Source organism: Ochlerotatus camptorhynchus, unplaced genomic scaffold, assembly GCF_037179485.1.
Source record: "Ochlerotatus camptorhynchus isolate MF236.1 unplaced genomic scaffold, CSIRO-AGI_Acam_v1.1 ptg000231l, whole genome shotgun sequence".
Classification (NCBI taxonomy): Eukaryota; Metazoa; Arthropoda; class Insecta; order Diptera; family Culicidae; genus Ochlerotatus; species Ochlerotatus camptorhynchus.
In genome coordinates, this window is record NW_027040721.1 from 1238526 (window position 1) to 1265776 (window position 27251).

Genomic DNA, 27251 nt, shown 5'->3' on the forward strand with positions numbered 1-27251 from the left:
CCAGTTTCCTCGCAGAAAGTGCGGGATTTGGTATTACCTACCGAGGCTAGTCAAGAAATTTTGGACGAAATGGATGATATGGCCGCTAAGGCCCCAGCTGACGAGTTGCTTCAATACCGTGGGCGTCCGTACGGTTGAAGGCTTTCGCCCGTACATGGACGCCCGCAGTACTGAAGCAACTCAATCTGTGTAGTTGTGATCAATTTGGTGAATTTTAACTTAAATTTGACAGATAGAAAATTTTCAAATAAACATGCTATTGTACCAGACTTATTTCTGGCAGACCAGGAATTAATTTTGACAAACACCTTTTCGGAAATCACACTATCAACAACAGAGAGATATTCGAACATTGTAATTTATTTTCGAAATGTCAAATTTAAGTAAAAATTCAGAAAGAAATGGAACGCAGTGTTACATTTGATGAATTTTCACTGATACTTCGAAAATAAATTATAATGTTTGAAGATCTCTCTGTTGTTCATCGTCCAACTTTCGAGAAATTATTTGTCAAAATTGATTCCTGGTATGTCTGAAATAAGCAAGTTTATTTGAAAATTTTCCATCTGTCAAATTTAAGTGAAAGTTTACCAAATAGATCGCAGCCTAAATGTGCGGGGGTTGACAGCTGTAGTATACTCCTAGTCTCACCATCGAATGGTATTTGCTAGATAAGATGAGGTTAAACAAATAAGCTCTGCAAAAAACGCTCTTTGAAAACAATTTTATGAATATGTAACTGGAATAAATGCAAGGATTAAAAAGGAGAACATTTTCGGGCAAAAGGAGGATGTAGAAAAATTATTGAAAAAGGAGGACATGTCCTCCTTTAGGATACCATATGGTAACCCTGCTTATTGGTCCCAGGTCATCTATAAGCTTACCTCATAAGCGATGCCGGTGGTGTAGTGGTAAGTGTGATTACCTCTCACCCTGCTGCAGACCTGAGTTCAATCCCAGTCGGCGTCGCCGGGATGTTCTTAGGCATAAAATCTCTGATCACGCTTTCCTTTGGAAGGGAAGAAAAGCCGTTGGTCCCCGGTTCATGAGTTGATGGGTCGATAGGTAGGGTGTGTGTGGGAGTTGCCTCCCGGGCGTCGCACAGTGGTCCAGATCTGTAAAAACCCGGTCAAAAGTGATTATCTCACGAACGATGCATTTTAGACATGTGGTGTCTTCAGAAAAGTCTCTGGATATGAAAAGCCCCTTCTTATGACATTGACAGATCAATGATTAATCCCTCTAGAAGTCAGATCGAATTTTTTTTTTGTCAAAGTTTCATATTTTGGATCGGTGTCTTCGGCAAAGTTTTAGAAAATATCATAACAAGAAACTTTGCTGAAGACACTAGGTGTCCATTTCTTTACCCTATTGAAATATGGAACGTTTTTTATAGAAACCCCCTTAATTTAAGTTTTTGCTCTATAACAATGTTCATTCAACTGCTACAGGCTTAAAATGTTCTACAAAATTTTTCAAAACATCAAAACACACAAAATTTCTGAACATTATAGGATACTAAATTGCATAATAGGTCAGTTATTATTGATTTTTCCGAAAAAATAATAATTTTTGGCCACTTAATTATGATTTACTACCATTCTCCACGAAATCTGCATAACGTTTTTGGTGCAACCACCCCCCGAGTATCTAGACAGAAAACCTTAGTTTCACGTACCCACTTACAAATTGTAGATGTCTCCACCGTACGTAAACAATGGGTTCAGCAATCGTTGGTGGCACAACTTTTTTCACATCAGAAAACATGTATTTGTTTCACTTCATGTGGACGTCGAAAGCAGGCCAAGAATAAATTTTGAGTGAGACGTATTACTGATGTTGCATTATTTTCCTTATATCTTGGAATTTAATCGATTTGATGAAATCAAAATTCATTATTTGGTCTGGTCTCCCAAGTAACAATTCAGTAACCATTTGGCATCCACTCTGATTTATGATGGTTTTATAACGGTAATGAACAATCCTTTTAGTTTAAATACAGTATTTCAAAGTGTATACCACTCCTACTTAGTAATTCAGCTTTTTGCTGTTTTAAAAACCTTTTATATGCTGGCAATAAAGTCAAAAACTGTCTTGTTTTAAAATAAATTTAAATCAGTTCTCAATCCCTCCTTAAAACTGTTCTGTAATTCAAGCATAAATGTCATTAGCCATTGTTTATTAATGTCTTGATAAAATACTTTATAAACGTGTTCTATCATTATAAAAGCAACCCTAAAACCATTAGAGCAAAAAGTATTTATTGTTGCTTTCCAGGCTTTTTAAAGTGCATCATAAACTCCCCAATTACTCTGTTTACAAATTGAGCTTAAAAGATGGTTCCTCATAATAAATAAAAGCCAAATTTATGACAAGGAAATCTCGAAGGATAGACGAAGTAGGATGAGAAATTCAAGTCGATTTCAGCAAAATCTACTTCTTTAGAAGAACCAGCACACCATCAACGACTGACCATCTGGCGGAGAAGAGCAAACCGAGTGGGCCCCTCGAATTCATAAAACATTGTCGAAAGTTTAAAAAACATACCAGTCTTCTCCAGATCTTGCGAATAGATGACAACCGACAGCAAACCACTGAAACTGTTAGTTAGCGGAGATTAGCTGGTTTCCGATCCATAGCAGCGATTTTATTCGGCGAAAGAATCAACTCTTCGAAAAATTCACCAAGCTTACATCCCTGCATCGTTGGATGGTGCACTTCCGTAACCATCCGGAAGAAGGGGATCTTTTTTGGGAACGATTGCGCTGCTTGCTGTTCGAAATGCGAAATGTTGTGAAACGGTATCGCAAACTATCTGAGTAACTGCTCACAATCTATCGGGAGAAAACCACCTGGAAGAACCCTGGATCCCACAGCGCAACTATCGCAAGATAAACAAACTTTGACGTTTAACTTTTGGCAGGCAACTTTGCCTCCATAAATGCTGCCATAAAACTGAACGGGTTAGGATCAAGCAAAATGGCTTTAGATAAATACAATTCAGCCTGCAAGTTTTCTTCATAAAAGCCATTTTAAAACCTTATTAATTTGTTAAGGAATTCATGAAAGCAAAACAGTTTTTTCACATATGACCTATGAAAATCAACTTTTATGCCACCGCCATGTTACAATTAGTTTGCTTGTGTTTTAGAATCTTCGATTTTCAATCTATATTTCCTCAGATATAACTATGGTTTGGTAAATTTAGCAATGAGCAAACATTTAAATGCGAAAATAATAAAAAAAAGTCTCCCAAGCTCGAGCTGAAGAATATATTTTTTTTTTTCAATGTTAAATAATTAGTCAAACCGACGTTTTACGAGGGTGGACTTATTTTTTTCGATGTTTTCACGTACATTTCACATAAAATTTAATATGGCACTTAAAACTAGGCCACTTTAAGAGAACTATTGTAATAAATTTGGATATTGAACAAGATTTTTATACCATCAGTTTCTATTTTGATTATTTCGATAAGATTGGATTCATAAATCCTTTTCTATCTTGATTGATGCTTTCCTAGTGGATTTAGCATGCGGTTAGGGGAAATGGCGCGGAAAGGGTTTTTATTGTTGCTAAATAGCTTTTATTGTTGCTTTCAAATGGTTCTCAATGCGTTCGTCATAAAACCTTTTGCAGTAAATCAATCTTGAAAAGCTTCGAGAATACACCCTTCAGAACCTTCTCCAGGGTGGGCCAACTAGACATATTCTAGTCTTAATGAGTTTTTGGTGGATGCATTAATGGCAAAATAGCCTTGACCAGGGTTTTATGAATGTTGTTTTATAGTTGTTTTGTAGTATTTAATGAAACTTAAAATGTTACTTGGGCTGGTTAATTCCTCGGGGGCATCTGGGACATGCCCAGAACTGACCAATGTGATCCACGGGGCTCGAAATGGCCACAACTGAAATGGTTATCTTATTTCGAAGTAGTTTGTTTTGTCACATGATAGGTTTTATTTCTTACCGGTCAAATTTAGTATCATGGCTCACATTCCCCGAAACATGTTCCTGCCGCATTTCCAGCACCAGTTGAACGATTCTGAATCTGTTCAATAATGTTTTTTTTTAAAGACTTTATTTAAGAGATTTTTAGCCTTAGGCTAGTTCATCTCTTATGTTCAATAATGTTCTATGGATAAGGCTATGGGATCATGATACTTTTCATTTGAAGGTTGTTGCTTGCAATTCGTATTAGTTATTACCGATAAATACGACTTAGCTCCAAAAATCCATGTTTATCGGAAACAGTTGACCGATTCTAAATTTGATCAACAGCATTCAATGTGACCATAATACCTTTTGTTAGCTGGTTGTTTCGTTTATTCGGTTATGTGGTTGCTGAAAAACACCACTTAGTTCGCGAATTTCGCGATTTTCGTGTCTTGTTCCGTCCATATCTTCGGCACCAGTTGTTCGATTGAAAATCTATTAAAACCCGCATTAAAAATAACCATAAGAAGCGCCTAACCTCCAATTCGGGTTATTATCCCATTTTTATGTGGTATGGTCGTACCATCTATGATATCGTTAGTGTATGGTACATGTTTATTAGGGCATTCAACAGAATCATGGTACCTTTCATTTGATGGCTGTTGTTTTGAATTCAGTAGAGTGGTTGCCGAGAAATTCGTTTGAGAAAAATGTGTTACGCGCTCTCACACGCTATATATACAGGCAGACATTTTCCAATCCCGTCATGTTGAGTCGATTGCATAACTATGAGAAAAAATATCAATGTTTTTTAAAAAACAAAACTTAAAAATGTTTAAAATTAGTTGATCAAAAATAAGACCAATTGTAAATTTACTCCACCATTATTCGATCTGACAGAACCAGAGGACCAGAATTTTCGGGGTAACTTGACATTATACTGGAGCTGTCAAATAGCTCCCGGGGTGGGTGCAACGTACATAGCATGCGTTGCTTTTTTGTGTACCCTTCGGTCTTTAAAAATCACATGGTTGTGAGTCCGCACGTGTTTTTCGAGAGATTAAAATTCCAGTATCCAAATCGTGTGCTTGAAGCCGAAATTTAGCAGGTTTGTTTATCCCTTCTTATCATTTGAATAGTGAATGAATTACGTTTTTCATAGAATGAAGCCATTTTCTTCAACGCGACGGAAGCTGCTAGAAATTATCCGTGAGAAATCAGCTTTTAGTAGAGATGAGCAGAAAAACCACGTCACTTCTTATGTGTTGAATTGCGTTTGTTCATTGAATGCAACAAATCCAACGAATCTCATCATTCAACATGTTCGAAGCATAATTTCATCATTTTGTGGTATGTTTTGATTATTAATACTAACTACCAATAGCTTAAGACCCATTCAATATATCTAAAATAGACAAGCTTTATGAGCGATGGGACAAATGTCACAGAAAATTTTCTGCTTTTGAAGCTAAGTATAGTAAGTGGCTTGATGAGGATGTTTTGTTTTATATCGAGGATACTTCTGTGGAAATGAAGGAAAAGGAGGCGAATAAAGGTCGGCCATCTGTGGCTTTCGAGAATTCATCAGCTCGCAGTAAGCGGCGGAAAACAGAGACACTCAGAGAGCAGCATAGTGGTGCAGAGTTGCTGCATGCAGCTGCCATGCAGTTCAGAACCGTTGGGAATGAGTCTGCAGCAAAGCTGCTTCAATTTGTTGCTAAAAATTCTCAAAAAGCCAGTGATTTTCTTGATGCGTACAAGAATACAGAGATGCATTCATTGCCTGTCAAACTGACTCCTGAGGAAGGTGTTTCATTGATCATTGAAGCTGATCTAAGTAAAAATCAATATAATTTGCTTAGGTCTGTTGGAAAAGCGCACCATGCTGACATTTTCCCTGCATATAATGTGGTACTAGAGGCCAAGAAAAAAGCGTACCCCCCCCCCAGCAGAAGCTATCACAGTATCTGAAACAAGTGCAGAAGTTAAGCTCCAGGATTTGGTAGACTTGGACGCTAAAAGGATCGCGGAACACTTGGAAAGTGAAGGATTGTTGGAAAATTCAATTGAGATGAGATTGGAGTTGCTGCATAAGTGGGGCTGTGATGGCAGTAGTGGGCACTCACAGTATAAACAGTCGATTTCCTCCGAGTCTTCAGATGATAGCTCTGTACTGTTGACAGCTATAGTGCCACTACAGTTGAGAACTATCAATGAATCCGGTCCTCCAATCACCATTTGGACAAATCCTGCGCCCTCGTCAACAAGGTTTTGCAAGCCTATCCGCATACAATTCATAAAAGAAAATAAAATAACCTTGAAGCGTGAAGAACAGTATGTATCTGACCAAATTGCGTCACTGCAGCCATCCATGGTACAACTGAAAAATGGAAATGAGTTGAAAATATATCATCGTCTCAGTATGACCATGATTGACGGAAAAGCTCGAACCATCCTGACGGATACGTCATCGATGGCTACCTGCTATGCCTGTGGAGCAACTCCATCCGCAATGGCTGTGGATCAAGTGTTATTGCGACCAGTAAACGCTTCAACATTTAAATACGGAATTGCAGTACTTCATGCACGGATTCGCTTTCTGGAGCTAGAGTTGCATGTTTTCTACAAAATGGAGCTTAAAAATGGAGCGTAAACCAGCAATTGTATAAAGAAAGGAAAGAGATGATCCAGAAACGATTAAAGGAAGAACTGGGATTGCTCGTCGATGTTGTCAAGCCAGGAAGCGGAACTACCAATGATGGCAATACGGCTCGCAAATTTTTTGATAATATTTCCATTGTGGCAGATATCACTGGGTTCGACAGAGAAGTTATGGAGCGATTCTCGGTGATTTTAACTACTCTAGCCTGTGGTCGCGAAATTGATACCGAGAAGTTCAGAATATTCGCACTGGAGACAGCCCGTTTATTTGAGAAAAAGTATCCTTGGTACTACATGCCATCATCAGTGCACTTTATACTAATTCATGGTGCTGATGTAATGGAGTCGATGGAGCTTCCGATGGGTCTTTACTCGGAAGAAGCGTTAGAAGCTCGGAATAAAAATGTAAGGTCATTTCGAGAGCATCGGACGCGAAAGACCTCTCGCCAAGCCACAATGACGGATCTGTTGCAAAGATTAATTTTAACGGGTAAGAAAATTCTTTTAAAAACAGGAAAAATAAGAAATAACATATCTCTTGGTTTATTACAGGCGATATACTTTTGTCAATGACCAGACCAATGAAATCCAAGTTATCCCAAACATTACCTGATGCTGTGCAAAATTTGTTGAAATTATAATGCATGAATGAAGACTGTTTGAAATTAGCCAAGTTTTTATATAATATTAATATCTGTTACTTAATATGTACGTTTACCAAACCATGATTGTGCCAAGCTAACAATAAAGTATTAGCAAAACTGAAAAAGAAGTAAGGCTTTGAAAAAATAAAGAAAGCTTAATTTTGTTTTGCGGCAGCAAACCGCCATCAAACTGCAAAAAACATATATTTTTCAATAAAAATAAAGAATTACTTCTATTTGAGAATACAGTACGGTGGAATATTTTGAAAATATATGGCCCTACTTTGAAGCAGTAGAGGTTCAAAGAATATTATATGTACGAAAAACTCAATATTAAGGTGTTTCCATAGAAAACATCGCATATTACGCATTATGTTACCTCTAACTCATGTTTCTGCATGTTTCTGCATGAAATGTCGAATGTTTTGATAAAAACACACCTAAACGATTATTTTGCAATTGATTTCATCGTGGGATTTCGTGGAGAATAGTAGTAAATCATAATTAAGTGGCCAAAAATTATTATTTTTTCGGAAAAATCAATAATAACTGACCTATTATGCCATTAAGTATCCTATAATGTTCAAAAATTTTGTGTGTTTTGATGTTTTGAAAAATTTTGTAGAACATTTCAAACCAGTAGCAGTTAAATGAAAATTGTTATAGAGCAAAAACTTAAATTAAGGGGGTTTCTATAAAAAACGTTCCATATTTCAATGGGGTAAAGAAATGGACATCTAGTGTCTTCAGCAAAGTTTCTTGTTATGATATTTTCTAAAACTATGCCGAAGACACCGATCCAAAATATGAAACTTTGACAAAAATAAATTTTCGATCTCACTTCTAGGGGGATTAATCATTGATCTGTCAATGTCATAAGAAGGGACTTTTCATATCCAGAAACTTTCCTGAAGACACCACATGTCTAAAATGCATCGTTCGTGAGATAATCACTTTTGACCGGGTTATTACAGATCTGGACCACTGTGCGTCGGTAGCATTGGTGCTCAGCACGGAAAACAAAATCGACGGAAGACAAATCAATGAGAAAAAAAAGCTTACCTCATTCTAGTTCTACACTATGTTTGTTTTGATTCGCTATGAAAGTTTGACAGATAAAATGAAGGGTTCGTGGATTTTCGTATGTTTCGAGGGTTGTATCTTTTTTACAAAAGTCGCCCAGAAAAATTGGCACCTAGTAACTTTTGTAACCGGGAAATTTCTGAGATTTATACCGGTAAAATTGGCTGCAATTATTAATTTAACTGGACAGCAAATATTCGTTTTTGTCAGCCAAATGTTTGGTACTCACCTTTTCCAACAATTTCCCATAAAGCCACAAGAAATCTGAACTACACTTATCTTCCCACAGCATCGCAGTCAAAATCTTGCCAACTCTATAATACAGCTCCATTACCCATCCCATCACAATTTTGATGGCCAATCATCAAGTTGGTAACATCCTATTTTTACGAATCTGACTTCCACTTCTCACCGGTTATCATCGCATCTAAACAATCGCTGTTCCCGCCACTAAAAATCACAGCCATTAACCGACGACCATCCCAACTTAACAACGATAACAAAATCTCCAACCACACCCACTACAGTCTGTTGCCATCACTACCTTTGTTTCACCCGTCATCATCATCATCGTCATCAGCGTCGTCATCGTGAGCAATGGGACCGACGGTTATTACTAATAAAAAGGTCAAACATTTCATAGCGACAGTCGCGCCCGATCAACGAACGCCCGGAGTGCATCACCGAAAACTTTCACCTTTCTACCGCCCCCGCATTCCACCCATTCCCGAAGATTGGGTGATAAAGTACATCATAGTTGCTGCTAACAACCAGCCACCCACTCATTCAAACAAAACTTTTCTGATTCCAAATTCCATGGCCCCGACGCAAAGACTCCAACGTTCGTTCGTTGTTTGGCAATCGTTAAATTTTATCCTTATGGTCCTCTCTGGCTCGTCCTGGTGCCAGCGCCCGCGCGCCGCTCAGTGATTTCGGATTATTGGACACGTCGTAAAATAAATTAAATCGAAATGAAAGCCGCGGCGACCCGCTTCTGTTCGAAAAATCATGGCTTGTATTTCATTAAACGAAATTATTTTGATTGTTTGTTACTGTATGCTGTGTGTGTTTTACCATTTGGTTTGTTTAGGATTTTTCTCTTTTTTGCATAATTGTTACTTTTTTTTATATAAAAAAAATATCTGCGACTAAACTTAAATCATTACCTAGATGTTTTTTTTTTGTATTTTTTCCTTAATTGTTTTGATTTACTTTTCTTTAAACTTTTTCCTTAATTTACATCAATCTCTTTTAAATCGAACTTCGCTCGCCTTAACAGATATTTATACAGTAACTTGCTTCTTCAATAAATCATCTGAACTTTTGTGTTTCTTTTCGCTAGACTAAAAAATAAATCTACTCAAAGTTATAAATAGTTTCTTGTTTCTGGCTTCTCCCCGCGACTCTCCTTTCCAAAAAAACAATAATCATTAACCCTCCCAAGTACTATTGGGGGCAGTGTTTAACAGTTGCTTTTTTTTTCCTTTAAATGTTTTCCTTTCTTTTGATCAAATCGTTTCGCTTATCTTTTCGCAAAAGACAAAAGTTTGATTTCACGTTTATCTAAATTCGTTTGTCTGGTGACAAATCCGCTCTACACTTGTTTTTGGTATTGTTTCACTCGAATATCAGTCACTCAGTCTTCGCTCGCACCGTCATTCTTGCACTTCATTTTAAAAATTACCCAACACTACAAGTAAATGGAGGAAAAGGTACAAGTCCCCTTTTGATCGGGGTTGTTGGGTCGGTTGGTAGCTCTCCTATTTACAGCACCGGTGCTTTCCGGTTGACGTCGGCATCTTGGGCAGGATCACCGCTGCTGCCGCCGTCGTCCGGGACACACTGCTAAGCTCCTGCCAGGGTGGTGAACTCGATGTCGCCGCCGCGGGGAAGAATCAGGTCCGGATCTGCAATATAGACTGGCGGTGTGAGAGGCGAGGTGGTTTCAAATGGGTAAATGAGGAGAAATCGGATGGTTAGTATGGTTTTTTTTTGAGATTCGAGGAAATTTATGAAAAGAATCAGCATTTTTTTATGGAATGTGTTTGCAATTTAAGATTAACTGGAACGCATTAAAGAACTGTAAAATCCCCTCTGTGTTAACCCTTTTATGAATGTTTTTGGCAGAATTTTTCGATATGATTAAAAATAAGTAGAAGATAGTCGGTAAACACGGAAATCTTCCCAATCCAAGTAACATTGTTAATTTGATGTGGGTTCTGTAGACCATGATTTAGACTTGTACAGTAATTGCATTGCGATTATCAGAGCCTTCTCTAGCATCTAGTTTATGATATATGTTGGTTATATAGGAATCGATTGGGGCATCTGAAGGGTCAGTTTCGGCAACAAATTGGGGGTGAAATTTCAAAAAACCAAAATTGACCGCATTACGAAAAGTGGTCAGGTTTTGACCACAATTAACTCTGTCAATAGCGGATGGATTTAAATTCTAAAGAAGTCAATAGATTACAAATTTTACTACAAATCTGCTAAATTAAACACTTTATAAATATTCACTACTGAAAATAACACAAATGTCCAACTGTTGCAATGGTGATCAAAATTATCCCTGATTTCCTGCAAACACAGATTTCCCTAACACAGATTTCAAAATCGAATTCGATCCTGTCTCCCTGAACGGTGAAGAGGTCTGAAGTAGGAAACAGAGCTATTGAGAAAAGTGGCGGCTCCAAGCAGGGCGGAAACAAGGGCGCTCCCCCGAAACCCCCGAAAAAAAAACTGCCCCTAAGAGCAGCACTGCCCGGAACAAGACGAAGGGCGAGGCTCTCATCATCAAGACGGAAGCGTCGAAGTACGCGGAAGTTTTGAGGAAGATGAGAGCGGACGAGCGTCTTCCGGAGATGGGCAGCATCGTGAGGAGCATCAGGCGCACTCGTACCGGCGAGATGCTCCTGGTGCTAAAGCGTGGCGCCAAAGACCAGGGACCGGCTTACCAGAAACTGGCAGAGGAGGTGGTTGGTAATGGAGTGCAGGTGAAGTCGCTAGGCTCGACAATCACCATCCAAGTTAAGGACTTGAACGAGGTGACAGAGGCGACCGAACTAGTCACGCCGCTCAGGGAGCAGTGACAAATCGAGGTACCGCCAATAGCGGTTACCCTGAGGAAGGGACTGTTCTCTACCCAGGTGGCTACCGTCAAGCTCTCGGCAGCAGATGCCAGAAAGGCGGCAGCCACAGGGAAGGTGCGAGTGGGCTGGTCGATTTGCCCCGTGAGCATTCCCCAACCGGTTACAGGGCCATTTGGCTCGTGACTGCAAGAACACCGATAGAAGCAAGCTGTGCAGACGGTGCGGCTCGGAGGGCCATAAGGCGCAAGGTTGCCAAAAGCCGCCGAAGTGCACAATATGCGTGGGGAAAGGGAAATCCCCTACCAACCACATGGCAGGTGGCCCACGCAGCCCGGGAGCCAAGAGCAATGCTCAGCCATGTTCGAGGTAGCGCAGTTGAACCTGAACCATTGCGCGGCTCCCCAGCTACTGTTGAAATTCTAGTACTACACTATGTTTGTTTTGATTCGCTATGAAATTTTGACAGATAAAATGAGGGGTTCGTAGATTTTCCTATATTTCGAGGGGTGCATTGATTAGCTTGGGACCGAAGATAGTACCAGAGCTGAGCCAAAAACTTGAACACGTTTCTTCGAGACCTACTAGTCTTAGAGTAACCTCTATGGTAGTAGCTATTGAGCTCCGCCCAGGTGGTCCATCGAGCAGTTCTCACTGCGGTACTTGTCGGCCTAAGACCGGTGGTCATTGCGGGCGACTTTATCACATGGGCGGTGGACTGGGGCAGCCACTACACCAACCAGAGAGGATGCATCCTACTGGAGGCAATGGCCAAACTGGACGTTGTACTAGCCAGCCAACACCGGTTCGGTCAGTACCTACAGAATCCGTCATTGATGTGACGTACTGCAGCCCGTGTTTGGAGGGCAACCTACACTGAAGGGTCGATGAGGGTTACACCCACAGCGACCACCAGGCGATTCTCTACAGTGTGGGGCAAGGTGAGAGGTGAGTGGCAGGAGGGAGTCCCTCATGCGCTCGAGGCTGGTAGACGTCGTTCTTCGATGAAGAGGTCTTCAGCGAAGCACTGAGGCGGGAGCGAATAACCATTGATCTGACGGGGGAAGAGCTGATAGCATCGCTGACAAGGGCGTGCGATACAATAATGCATAAGAGAGCCTATCTCAGGCATGGCCATAGACCGGTGTACGTACTGGTGAAGCGAGTCGATTGGTATGCTCAGGGCGTCTTGCCTCCAACGGGCTCGTACGACCGAATCTTGAGAGGAACACTGCGTCGCTCTTCGAGCGGCTAAGGTGGCCCTCAACAGAGAGATCGCCAGACGCAAGCGCGCGTGCTACGACAGCTTATGCCAAAGCGCTAACACGAACCCCCTGGGGGGATGCCTACAAAGCGGTCATGGCCAAGACCCGTGGCGTGGCGGCACCCCCGGAGAGATCGCCGGCGATGCTGGCATCGATCGTACAGTTCTTGTTTCCACGTAGGGACGTTCACTCCTGGCCGCGGGGTATCCCTGTCGCGGAACAGGGAGTGAACTGATCGACATTGTCAAGTCGCTGGTGGTGGACAAGGCCCGGGCCCGGACGGGATCCCAGTTTTGGCTCTGAGGGCGGCCGTTGCGGAAAATCCAGACATGTTCAGGTCTGTATTTCAGACCTGTCTGGACGTAGGCATCTTCCCAGATGCGTGGAACCGGCAGAGGCTGGTGCTTCTCCCGAAGTCAGGGAAACTCCCTGGGGACCCGTCAGCATACAGGCCCATCTGTTTGCTGGACACCACTGGTAAACTGCTTGAGAGGGTCACCCTAACGGGCTGTCGGCATGAAGTAATTCGCCTCCTCGTGGTGTGCCCTGGAAACGCTAATTATCGAAACCAAGGGAGAGATATTGCGGCTAAACGAACTACCGCAGAGTAGGGACGCTGGAACCCCAACCAGCTCGTCCCAAGAGGTTGAGAAGCCCTGCACAAACCCTCGTTGTGCAAAGGCAGGAGTGACGCCGGGTTCTTAGAGTGCTTAGCACACGCAGCTGGTAAGCGGTCACATCTGTCCTAAGCTGCCCTGTTGGACAGTTGGCTGGCTATCACGTCTGCTCTAGAACTCGGGCGAACAACGAACAGCGAACAACAAGAGGAAGGCCCTGCACAGCTGCTCACTGTGCAGTAGCAAGTGTCACGTCGGACACAACACCAAGTGATGCGCCATAGCGCAACCGGCCCCCTCCCATGACGTAATGCTTTCGGGCGGTTCCGGGGAGGGCAAGGGCCTAGAGCACAGGGTAAGGTTTAGTGGGTTGGGAGAGCTATTTCTCCCATCCCCACACCCTGAGTTATATTCTCAGGAGTCTGGGAACAGATTCCCCCCAGTATAAAAAAAGGCTGTCGGCTTACACCGAAGGTGTAGACGGCCTGTCAAGCAGCCAGTACGGGTTCCGCAAGGGCAGATCAACGGTGGAAGCCATCCACGACGTCATTCAGTCAGCAGAGGTGGTCCATCGGAAACGAAGGAGTATTCGTTACTGCGCGGTGGTAACTTTAGACGTGAAGAACGCGTTCAACAGCGCTTGCTGGGGGGCGATAGCCCGCTCGCTACACCAACTCCGAATCCCCGGAGGGCTGTACAAGATTCTGGAGATCTACTTCCAGAATCGTGTGTTGAAGTATGACACAGAAGATGGCGAAAAATGCGTTAGAGTCACCGCAGTAGTGCCACAAGGCTCCATCCTGGGCCCGGTGTTATGGAACGTCATGTACGATGGAGTGTTTAGGATAAGATTCCCAGTAGGCGTGAAAATTGTTGGTTTTGCCGACGATGGCACGCTGGTAGTCTACGGGGAATTCCTCGAAGAGGTAGAGCTGACAGCGGCTCACTCCGTTGAGCTTGTGGAGGAATGGATGAGATCCAGCAAACTGGAGCTTGCCCACCAGAAGACGGAGGTTGTCGTAGTCAATGCGACGTTGACAGTTGGCGAGAGCACAATTAGGTCTGTGCACTCTCTGAAACTCCTGGGGGTTATGCTCGATGATAAGCTCAGCTTCGGCTGCCACGTCGAGTACGCCTGCAAGAGAGCGTCTACGACTGTGGGGGCATTATCCCGCATGATGTCAAACAGCTCGGCGGTGAGTGCCAGTAAGTGCAGGCTCCTCGCCGGGGTCGTAGTATCTATCCTCAGATACGGAGGCCCTGCGTGGGCTGCGGTGCTGGATATTGACTGCCACAGGCGGAAATTAGAGAGCACACATAGGCTAATGTGCTTGAGGGTGGCCAGTGCATACCGCACCATCTCGAGGGAGGCCTTCTGTGTCATAGCAGGGATGATGCCAATCGGCCTTATCATTAAGGAGGATGGGGAGTGCTATGACACGAGGAGCGTTCGAGAGGTGCGCAACAACGCGCGTGTGTTACCTTCCGTGTCAAGCTGGGTCAATAGGCTCCATGGGGAAGTAAACTTCCACCTGACACAGTTCCTGTCAGGCCATGGCTGCTTTAGGAGTTACTTGCATAGGTTCGGACATGCAAGTACTCCCACCTGCCCCGCGTGCGCTGGTGTCGAAGAGACGGCGGAACACGTTCGAGCCAGTAATGAGCGTTATGCTACCGATATGCGGAGCGGACACCAGTCCGGATAACATCGTCCCTAGGATGTGTGGTATTATCACACTAAAGCTTCATGTTAGATAGCATGTCCAATTAACTCTGAAAATCACAAACTTCGCGTATGAAGTAACCTAAAATCACTTTGAATATATCTAGGTGTTTTTCCGTAGTTCCTCCCTTGGCAATTCAGTATTTTAAACTGGTTCTGCTATTACTAATACATCATCTGCAAACACTACTGCTACTTATCCTCTAAAATATTACGATACTTTTTCTTTAATTCCTTAAGCACTTTCTGTATAATAAGCGTAAATATGGACGGTGATAACGGGCATCACTGCCTTAAGCCTTTTGCATTAAATATTTTCTCTGTACAAACACTCTATTAAGCAAATGCTACTGGACCGATAATTCCTTCAAATTTGCTGGTACAGTTGTTATATCCACTATATCCTTAGACTTAATCAAAGTGCTCAAACAAACAACAAAGTATTTATTATGGATTAAACCGGAACAATGCAGATGCTAGATGGAGGAATGGGATTTTTTTTAAATTTCACCCTAATTGCCCATTTGGCCAATGACCCATTCGGACTGACGATATGCATCTAATATAGAGCTTCCAAAGCTTTCTATCAGCCCTATATCGCATGATGATATCTCAAAACGGTGGGCAGTCAAAAAATGCCAAAAACCATGTGTTGTCAAATCCTGTATATCTCAGTAAACTTGAGAATTCCTTCCAGCTTTATTTAAAGTCCTATTTTTGAAGCAAAAAACCATCCACCACAGGCCAATTTATGTCATCAACAAACAGAAGAAAAGTTCCTGCCCCACCCTCAAAAGTAAAACAGTAAACAACTAAACATCAACAAGGTCCAACCAACTTTTGCTCCTTCACTCCGACCAGAAACAGCAGCAATAACGAGAAAGCAGCCAACACGCAAAGAGATATTATTAAAACCAGCACACATAATTGAATTTTGGGGACACCCTACGGGTCGTCTTTTAGTAGGTGAACAAATAGGAGCGCAATTTCCTCCCAGATTAATATCAGAATAAATTCAATTGCAAATGTCATTCGGAGCGGAGCAGAAGACTTGTTTTGCATAATTTTTCAGCTCTTTGAAGTTGAAATTGAGCTGAGGACTGGAATTGTTAAGCCTGATCGATCACTCAATTAATTCGATTCAAAGACCCAAGAGCTAGTGGATTTGCTTTGTGTGTCACATATGCTGATCAAAATTGAATGCATTCTGGAAATTGTTTATTCAAGTCCTTCCATCTCAGCATATTATTTGATCACTGACTGGGCAAAACTTGTTCTCCTGCCTCACTCAATCAATTTACTTAGGATCTGTCACCTGAAAGTGAAACTTCAATCTACACACACAACCCTTTTCTTCCCTCTCCCAGACGAACCCAGCCAAGCTTTCGTGTCAAATATTGAATTTCAACAAACTCAAATACATCTCGTTCTGGAAGTTGTCACCCCTTTCACTAACAGAACAGGATTACCGAACACATACCACATTCACTCGGATCCTTCCATCGAAGGCGAACACGTGATAACACCCACCCCCGGAAGCATGAGGCCCACATAACCAATGTTGACACAGCCTTTTTTTCCTGCGTTCTGAAATCAAATTTTCACCGGAAGCGACCACTGACTGACAAAGGCACGGTGTTTATAAATTCATCGCCGCGTGAATTTGAAATTTCACTCGATACACTTTGGACGACCAAGTGGAGAAATACCAGCCCTTCAAAATCAAACAGAAATCCTAAACAAATTTTCGCCTTCCCACTAACAGCCAAGCTCGTCAGTCGATTACTTTTGTTGGAGAACGAAAGAGTTTCCGATGGGGATCCTTTTCCCCCGCTGCAACCCCTTCTCGACCATCACCATTCCGGTCCCAGAGATCCGTTCTTCCAATAATAAGCATCGTTCGTTGGCAAGAAAGCCAGAGCTCTTCCGCGAATGAATTTCCATTCTTTCGATCTCCACCAGGACAGGGGTCTTCGGATCGGTGCCGCGCGGATCATTTGGTGTGGCATAAGTATAACGATTAATAAATAAATTGTGATTTTCACAGTGAGGCAAAAAAGTTAACAAGCTAATAAATGGTTTAAAAACTTAACTCCAAAATGAACAATTCATTATTCAAATTTTTGAAATTGGGCGGATATTGAATGAATCCTAAAATTAGGATTACCTTTGGCCGCTTTCTTGTTGGCTCGACACATTTGAACGCGTTAAGCAACGGTCCACGTCTGTTTCGCAGATTTTCCTACCTCCTGGTCACTCACGCGCTTCCGATAATCGCGGAGATATTTAGCAGCCATGTGTTGAGACATTTTGAAGATTTTTACAGAATGTCTCAATAAACACTTGTTTCACTTCGAATGTTGACTCTATCCAACGCGGAGTGAAAAAACTGAAGCACTTACTGTACCAATTTCAATGTGATGACTGTGTTTGGGAAACAATCTCAAAATGAAATTTAGATTGCCTTTCTTTTTGCACACGCCGGTATACTACGCAGACTCCTCCCACCATGAGTAGTTTGCTATAAAGTAGCGACACTCTCCTTTTGCGTAGCAAAGCGCAACTAACGAGTTATTAACGAAAGATGAAGAGAATCGATCAAAATCACTTGCACCTCTGCTTCCAACTTTGGTTACAAGATTACAACTCTGGATAGCATTTTGTGTGGTTGAATATGGACAAACAGGCACTGTACGCGATGAACGCTTCCAGTAGGAAAATGAACGACGTCATCGGATGGCGCATCCTGATTGGCTGACGCAGCCGAAGAAAGAGTATAAAAGCAAACAGCATTGCAATTCATGTTTCATTCTGTATCCTGCATTTAACCATTGAAGAGGAAGCAGCGAATAAAAAGAATGCAGAATTGAGAACAGTGTCTCATTTCTTTCGTCCGAGAACGCAGATTTCCCGAGCATTCGTGCTTCGTCCAGTTCCTGTTCGTTCATCCACTGGTTGCGTGTGGTGATCGATTCATCTTCCATAAGTTCCACCTAGTGGACACTTTTAAAAGAATTGAACGTTCCTGTTTCCCTGCTCATCGGAGCCTTGTGTTCGGCAGTTTTGCCGTGGGCCTTCGAGAGAGAGAGAGAGAGAGAGAGAGAGAGGTTTACTTCGCTGGTGGCTGTAGTGGTTACAGCTGTTGGCAGCTCAACGACTGGTGGCTGAAGAGTTATCGGCGACCCGTCGTTCCTACGCTGTCCGCTGTGGTGTGCGCAGCCAACGGTGCATCGTCCCTTCGCTGGTAGCTGTGGTGTGCACAGCTGTCAGTGGCTCATCGTCCCACTACTGGTGGCTGTGAGGTGCACAGCTTTCGGTGGCTCGATCACAAGGTAGGTTTTCGTCTGTGCTGTTGTGGTAAGGGCAATGATCTACCCCAAGAGAGATTGAGTACATAACAGGCACAGATAAATTCTATTCCAATTCTTTACTGTAATAAGCTTTGTTGCCAAAGTTGGTGACGATTTAACCTCCAAAACCGTGCAGAGTGCGTCTGTCGCATCAAAGCGTAGATGACATCCATGGCCGCTTACGCTTGGCGTGTTCAGAGTAGGTGACAGCATCATGGATCACATTTTCCAGGAACAGCTTCAGCACACCTCATCAGACCGGAGATACGTTTGACACCGCCACGGCGAGCCAGACGACGGATGGCGGTTACCACGAAGAACCTTTCGATGAAGCTTGGCGCCTGCTTCACCAAGACCTTTTCCTTCTTTGCCAGGACTAGTCATTGTTGCTTGTTGGGTAGAAGAGTGGACTACCTAACCTGCCACAACCTTCATACTGCTTCTATTGATGCTTCTGCTGCCTGCTCACCAAGCCGTCCGAAGCGAAAATGAGTTGAGGCTAGACAGCAGCGCTCTTTGACATCTTTTCAGGTTAAAGCAGAATAATGTGCAACCAAGTGGTACTCGATTATGACGGCTGGGTTTGGGAAGAACGTTTATTTCATGAAAACAGTGATAAAATTATCAGGAGAGATCGAATATGATCGCTGGAAAGTTGACACGTTTTTAATTTTGCTGCTGATTTTCATTTAGTGATTTTAACCATTTTAATCATATTTAACTTCCGATTGTTCAATTGTTCAAAATCTCATGGACGGGATCAAAATAGATCAGACCATGGCGGATGATAAGTGAAAAAACTACAAGGGACAGCCCTATGGGGTTGTACGCAGTGGTGACGTAGGACTACGTGGTCTTATAAAATAAATCTTATTTGTTAACTACAGCAGGAGCTTGTGTTTTGTGTAGGAATAGGAATTTAAGTGGAGTTATCTCTATTTATACTCTTAAATATGACAAACTTGACATCAAGGTTGCCAAAACTACAGACAAATCTGTATTTCTACAGATTTTTCAGAGTTTTTAAAACAAAGATTCTGTATTCACAGATTACAGATTTCTAGGATTTTAACAGATTAAACAGATTTTTTTAAATATGATCAAACATTTAATAAATTAAACCTGAGATGATGACAGTATTTTCACTTCAGTGTAATTTTATCATCACAAACTTTTATATATATATATGCATGCTTTTTTTGCGGAATGAAAAAGGAGAATGAGAACTGTCAGAGGTATTCCTTTTTGCCAATTTATGATACATATATTTTTATCTATTTTTGTCTCTTTCAGAAAAAATGCTCAATCACTTTTCAAACGACATTTTTCTGGACAAAAACTAAGATGAAAAGATTTTTTTGAACAAAAACACAAATTTCCTTTTGGCAACCCTGGTTGACATAGATGGCCCACAGCGACTCACGAAGAGCTACTGATTCCGATCAATAGCGGTGCGGATTCTTCCTTCTTCAATGGATGCTCATGTGGGCTGCAGCTTGCTGCTTGCAGGCACCTTTTCGTTGTGTACTGAAGAACACCACCACTCACACCACGGTGATTGAACAAACCCGTTTGATGAGACCAGATGGAATTCAACTTTGAAATCTGTGTTAGGGAAATCGCTTTTTGCAGGCAATCGGTGATAATTGTGGTGTAATTTTCAATAGTGACATTTTGAAAATAATGGGACCTATTACGGATGTCACTTCACGGTGAAAACTTGTCACTTGTCGTCACGGCGAAGTGATTCCCATTTGATTTGTACGGCAATCACGGCTCTTATTATGAGTTTCACTTCCTTATCACCGTGTAGTGACACCCTCAATAAGGCCCATTAAAGTCTTAATTTTTACAGATGCGTTAGAATATTTCTGATCGATTGGTGATAAAATTATTGAAATTGGTCCAGGGGCAGCTGAGTTATTAACGTTCAAAATCTTTCATAATTTTGTTACATGTTCCATTTTCGGTTTCCGCAAAGTGAACCCCCAAATAGAAATCACAGACGTAGTCCTACGTCAAAAGAAAAAAAGGAAGATCCAGGAGCTGTGTTTGTTGGGAGCTGTCTTAGCTGATGGGCAACGAAGATCCCAAGATGATCACGATGGTGTGAATCCAGCAGGCTCATAGTGATACCGAGAGATGCCGGAATGTTGCATTCGATGCATCTATTTCCGAGGGCTGGCAATGAGTAGCGGTTTTCCTTAATCAAGACCCAAGAAACTTTTCTGAACTGTGTTCGGGAGCTTCAAGGATTATTTGATCCTTCCTTTTTATTTATTTAGCTCGTAACATTATGTTCCATATACATTTCACTAATACAGTATTAAGAAAACAAATTGAGGAACTCGACTAGCTTAGCGGCTGCTGCGTTTACTTACTGTGCATATGATCGTGGGTTTGTTATCAAATTCCTAAAAAAAAACAATCATATGCTTTTGGTTGTATCGCCTGGTTGAGGCGTATCCTGGCTTAAAACCGTACCCAATACTCCAACTCCGTAGTACTTATGAGGGTGTCACTAATTTGGTGACCTCTCGTTGAGTATCATCACAACAACACTACATCAAAATTTGAGTCATAACAGTCGCGAAATATTGCTCAATCAAACGTACTTTTCGTCGAGCAACGAAATTTTCAGTCTCGGAGCACTTAATATTACATGACATGTTTGTTTACGTCTCATATTTTATGTCAAAACGGATTCCATCACGTGTAAAATTAGTTATTTCTAAGTGTGTAGAATATAAAGGGTGATACGGTCAAAATTTGGTCAAGGGAAAACGCGTGTAAATCGGTGAAATCGTTTATTTAAAAAATCAAATTAAATTTCTTTTTCAAGTTCCATTAGTATAAAATTCAGGAAAAATATTCAGTTAGGCTTCCGCTTTTCCAAATCCGAATTGCCGGGCCTTACGCTTGACCCCTGCCATCAGATTTTGTACAGCCACCTTGTCCACCTTCTTCGCCGCAGAAAGCCAGTTTGCCTTGAACTGCTGCTCGCCCTTAGCAGTTTTTTTGGTCTTCTTTAGGTTCCGCTTGACAATAGCCCAGTATTTCTCAATTGGGCGGAGCTCTGGCGTGTTGGGAGGGTTCTTGTCCTTGGGAACCACCTACACGTTGTTGGCGGCGTACCACTCCATGGCCTTTTTACCGTAATGGCAAGATGCCAAATCCGGCCAAAACAGTACGGAACAACCGTGTTTCTTCAGGAAAGGCAGCAGACGTTTATTCAAACACTCTTTCACGTAAATTTCTTGGTTGACAGTCCCGGAAGCTATGAAAATGCTGCTTTTCAAGCCACAGGTACAGATGGCTTGCCAAACCAGATATTTCTTTGCGAACTTTGACAGTTTCATGTGCTTGAAAACATCTGCTACCTTTCCCCTTCCTTTTGCCGTATAAAACTCCTGTCCCGGAAGCTGCTTGTAGTCGGCTTTGACGTAGGTTTCGTCGTCCATTACCACGCAGTCAAACTTCGTCAGCATCGTCGTGTACAGCCTCCGGGATCGCGCTTTGGCCGTCGTATTTTGCTTATCATCGCGATTTGGAGTCACTACCTTTTTGTAAGTCGATAGTCCGGCTCGTTTTTTGGCTCGATGCACGGTTGTAGACGATACACCCAGCTTATTTGCGGCATCTCGGAGAGAGAGGTTAGGGTTTCGCTTGAAACTACCGGCAACTCTGTTTGTCGTCTCAGCGGCTTCCGGTTTTCGATTTCCCCCCGATCCAGACTTCCTGGCTGTCGACAAACGTTCCCCAAACACTTTAATTACATTTGTAACGGTTGATTTGGCAACTTTTAGCGATTTTGCCAACTTTGCGTGCGAGTAGCTCGGATTTTCGCGATGCGCGAGCAAAATTTTAATATGCTGCTCTTCTTGCTTGGACGGCATTTTGACAACTGAAGAGTGAACTCCAAAATCAAAATAGGAGCAACATTCTACACACACACACCTTCAAAATGAGGGGTGTTCAGGTTTTTTAAATGCAAAATTGAAAGAAATACGTCAAGTTGATATTGACCAAATTTTGACCGTATCACCCTTTAGGCACACAAAAGGAAAAGTTCGCGAGTCATTGTGAGTTTCGCGAAATTTTCCTGTAGATTGATTAGATACCCGTTTTTTCAGTTTTTAAACAAAGGAAGATAGAACTAGGGTTCCTTCCTCCTTTTCCTTTCTCCTACGGCCTTTTTTTTCTTTTCAGAAAGCGAGTAATGGCGCTATAACCATAAGCCATATAGGGCTAAGACAAGCGTGAGTGCTCATGCCCCAACCACTCGAGGAAAATGGAGCATCATTTAACTTCTTTAGATTAGATGCTCCCAACGAGCAATCATTTATATCAACATAACGTACGGTACGAGATGTCCACGTTTCGTCCATTTATTGGATTCTGAAGCATCGCGTTTAAATCTTTGATTTAAACAGGCCCGATGTTTCTGAATCATCTTGCCCCTTAAGTGCTGCACAGTAGGCCTGGTTGTTTGGATATATTTTGCGCATCTCTGATCTACAAAATATACCAAATAGACAAGACAAATAATGGAGGTATATCTATCATTTTCCAGGATGCTTTCATGAACTGGCTGTGTTGGTGTTCGATTAGATTAGATTAGATTAGAAAACAGTGATAACATTATCACTTTTTATTTGTGCATTGGACAGTGCTTGACATTATCACTTTTTCAATAGTTTCTTGTTGAAAATCATCTGTCGGAAGCATTGCGTAGAAATATTTCTGATCGATTGATGATAAAAATTATTGAAATTGGTCCAGGGGCAGCTGAGTTATTAACGTTCAAAATCTTTCATAATTTCGTTACATGTTCCATTTTCGGTTTTCACAAAGTGTACCCCCATATAGAAATCACAGACGTAGTCCTACGTCAAAACCACTTATGATTTTTTGCCACAAGATTTCCCTTAGCTCTGTCGGTAAAGGTGCAGCTACAAAGCAAGACCATGCTAGAGGTGGCTGGGTTTGATTCCCGGTCCGGTCTAGAAATTTTTCGTGTTGGAAAATTAAGAATTTTCTGGGCATGGGAGTATGATTTCACTTGCCACACAATTATACCAATGCAAACATTGTGGTACAGGCATCGAAAGCTTTCAATTAATAACTGTGGAAGTGCATCTAGAACACTAAGTTGAGAGCAGTGTTGGCAAAATCAATTGATATTTTTCCGCTCTCATGCGCTCGCAATATCACGCATGATATTGGAACAAAATATCATGCTTGATATTGATTTTACAAGCTCCTTTGATATTGCGGGACTATTCACAACGTGCAAAAATCGAGCTGAGAGCTGACTCGACACAAAAATGATTCTATTGCACATCGTTTTCTTAGAATGAGAAAGCATAGTTTGCTATCTCTTTTTAATCTTCAACGATGGCAGACGTGAAGGGACTGCTGCAATCCGTTTTAGAAGTTTCGGATGCATTCGGGTGTAAAGCAAAAATCATTAAACTCAATCTCACCACAGTTTGGTGAGATTAGCAGTTGGTGAATTTTGTTAGCTTGATATTCCGAGCTGCGATATCACAGCTTGCAAAATCAACCGCAGTTGTTTGCTTGTTGATTTTTGTCTACGAAAATCAAGCGTGATCTTGGGCGTTGGTGAGATTTGTTTTTTTAATATTTTCCCAACACTGGTTGAAAGCACGCAATGAACAACAAACTTGATATGCGAAGAAAAATAATAAGAAGACTAGAACCGAACTATGGACGTTGAGATTACGAGGCCTGTATCGGGACCGCTCGTCGATTAAGAAAATTGAACAGCTATATGCGTATAAGAGCTACCTCATGTTAGACGAAAATCTTTCATAACTCGAGCCTTATGAAATTCTTAAGTCAATTTACCACAGTGTGCTCCGTGACTTGAAAATCCCGAAAACCTCTGAGACTTGTTCTCAGAGCCGCACAGTGGGACGAAATCAAAAAAAGAGGGACATGGCCATTTGCGACGAAACTAATGAGTGTAGCATTTTGATGTCTTCTAAAATGTTTCTTTAGTTTTTAAATACTTTATTTAGGTTGGGATTTTTTTTTGCTTAAGGGTGGTATACACTAAGATAAAGAAGTAACTTTTTATGCCTTGTTAAAATTGATGACCATCTGAGGAAACATTGAAGATTAAGCCATTTTAAGAAACTTTGTACAAGACGTCAATTTTCCACCTCTTAAGTGGACGAAGTTATAGGGTAAAAATGGAGTACAAACAATAGTACCTCCTTAAAACCTTTTAATTTTGAATTTTTTTTTTCAATGTTCTACAAACTTATTTTAAAATGCACATTTTTTTCTAAAAAAGAGAAATCGCTATCTCTTTGTATTAAGGACTTTTTGTATTTTTTAAACGCTTTCTGTACTTAATTATAAGTTGCTGAAAGAAATTACGTTGAGCTTAGCTCCTAATACCTGCTAACCTGCAAGGTACACCCCTTTAAAGTAAGTGTTGAAAAAATATAAATACTAATGTTAATCCTTTACTTGCAGGGATAGCGATTTGCTTTGTTGAGAAAAAAAAAATGTGCATTTTTAGAGCACTTACAACTTTGTACAACATTGAATAAATTTAAAAATTCAAACTAAAAAGTTATGGTAAAAAAACGGTTTTTAATGGGGTACTACCGTTTGTACTCCATTTTCACCCATAACTTCGTCCACTTAAGAGATAGAAAATTGACATCTTGCACAAAGTTTCTTAAAATGAGTTCATCTACAATGTTTGTATAGATGTTCATCAATTTCAATAAGACATAAAAAAGTTGTTTTTTTTATCTTAGTGTATACCCCCCTTAATCAAAAATGTTCACCACTCAATTGAAGTACTCAAAAAATGAAGAAACATTCTACACGGCATCAAAATGCTACACTCAATATGTCCCACTATTTTCGATTTCGTTCCACTGTGAGCCGGGACCGGGAAAAACTTCCGCTGTCCGGAATGGGGGAGATGGGGGTGGTGGCTGTTGTGGCTTTTCCGAAGCGCAACCAAGGGGTTTCATATGCAAATATGTAATGGTTTGTGTTCTTAGCAGCACAACGGGCGGCAGCAGCTTCTACATGGCACATGCGAGGGCGTGAGTGTAGGCATACAGTCAGCTTGCACATGTTTGTGGGTTTTGTCAATCCCCTCTGCCCTGGCAAACGATAGTTGCTCCATCATCATCTTTTAGTGCGGCGGCGGCGGTCGACGTTGAGATGTTCGACGACTGGAAATCGTTCTAGCCTTGGTCATGTACTTGAGGATTATTAACAAATTTTTGCAATGCCATGCGGTTCCCCGAGCAGTCCATATGCGTCATGCTGATGGACGTGTTTGCGCTCGGTTCGGTTCTTCCTTCTGTTGCATAGTGTTTGGAATATTTTAGTCATGATGTGCACTAAATATTTGCCAGTTGTCTGAGTGCTGTTTGTTGGATGCTATGTGTTTCAGCGGGAAGAATGGGAGGAGGATGGCATTTTCAAAAGCCAAAACCAAGATTGAGATTAGAAATACCAAGCAAATGAAAATGGTGACTTGTGAGTTTTGCACAACGAACGCTTGCTGCGAAGTCGTTGAAATTAGACTAGAAAATGGCCATCTCAATTGGTTGGCGTGCAAATTTAGATTAAATGTTCGGAATGAGCAATTTCTTCACCTCACTTTTTTTTTTTTGCTAAGCAACATGGTTCGAATTTAAATGATTGTAAAATTTCTGAAGGTCCATATTGCTTCCAATTTGAAATCAGCTGGAGCTTAGCTACGAGTTTCTGTAGAAATTCTTCCTATTTCTCTCAGGTCGTTTACGCACATTTCGACCGTTTTGTCGTTTATAGCTCTATAGTCACTACGCGAAATCGGTGATGGAGTGGTACGAAGCCAACGATGTTGTTTTTTTGCGAAGGAGTCAAATCCGCCAAACTCGTCTGAACTTCGCCCAAAAAAACAGGGAAGGTCTTCTTCTTGTATGTTGCATTTTTTTCGAGTACAGTCTTTAATGGAAAATGCCTTGAAAATTCATAGATTCTCATTTACAAGGTTCTCTCGTTAAGCCCGAAATTCTACTTCATATCGCATCCGGCAAGCAAGGGCCATTTTCCAAACGCATGCCGTCCTCACAAGTAGTACGCATTTTCTGGTGGAAAACATTCAACCGTACCTCGCCGGACAGCTCATTTCTGTCATTAGCCCTATCAGTTCGGTCGCACTATAAATTCAACCCCACCAAAGAGCACTTCTTTCGTCCCAGCACAGTCAAACCTCGGAGGCTCACTTTTGCATCCAACACTACTGCACTCCTGGGTCGATGTCAACAGCTATCACTTCATTTCTAGCCCCATCGACTAGAAGAAGACAAGCTCACGTCTCCCAGAGAGAGAGACAACAAAAAACCGGAAGGCCATCCAGATTAAGCAGACATGGAAAGTAGTAAAATGGTCACACACTTTTTCCCATCCTCGTCACGATCATCGTCATCATCATCGTCCATCGCATCAACGACGGCGAAAGGTCCTTTTTGCGGTTGGATCCTTTCTCTCGTAAGCCCCTGGTGGTTCATCATCGCACGGCAACCCGGCTCAATCCGGGGTGTGTACAATTTGGCAAAACACGCACTTCCTCATATCGGTTCATTTCGTCGTGACTTGTCACAGGCTGATTAGATGGTTGAACGTCGTCGTCGTCGGCAAGATAACCGATTCCCCCCCGTCGGTCGTGTCGTCGCGTCGATGAGACATGAAAACCCATTCAATGAGATGCGTCGACAACAATGTGCGAGCCATGTTCATGTTTTTGCCTGAGCCTTTTCCCATGTTTGGACGAGATTTTTTTCGTCGACGACGACATGGCCCAGATTGTGATATGTGTATTATCAACTCGACTAATTTT

General features: G+C 41.8%; 1 protein-coding gene across 4 annotated transcripts in view; it reads right to left on the reverse strand.

Annotated features, from left to right (window-relative positions):
• Positions 1 to 9547: 9547 nt before the first annotated feature.
• side (sidestep) overlaps positions 9548 to 27251 on the reverse strand; it is a 671279-nt gene continuing 653575 nt past the window's right edge. For 3 of the 4 annotated variants that reach the window (XM_065225556.1, XM_065225558.1, XM_065225555.1), the window contains one exon: positions 9548 to 10242. In XM_065225556.1, coding sequence (XP_065081628.1) covers positions 10169 to 10242 — 74 coding nt within the window. In that variant the 3' untranslated portion in view covers positions 9548 to 10168. The remainder of the gene's footprint in view (positions 10243 to 27251) is intronic. The other variant, XM_065225557.1, reaches the window with a different exon arrangement.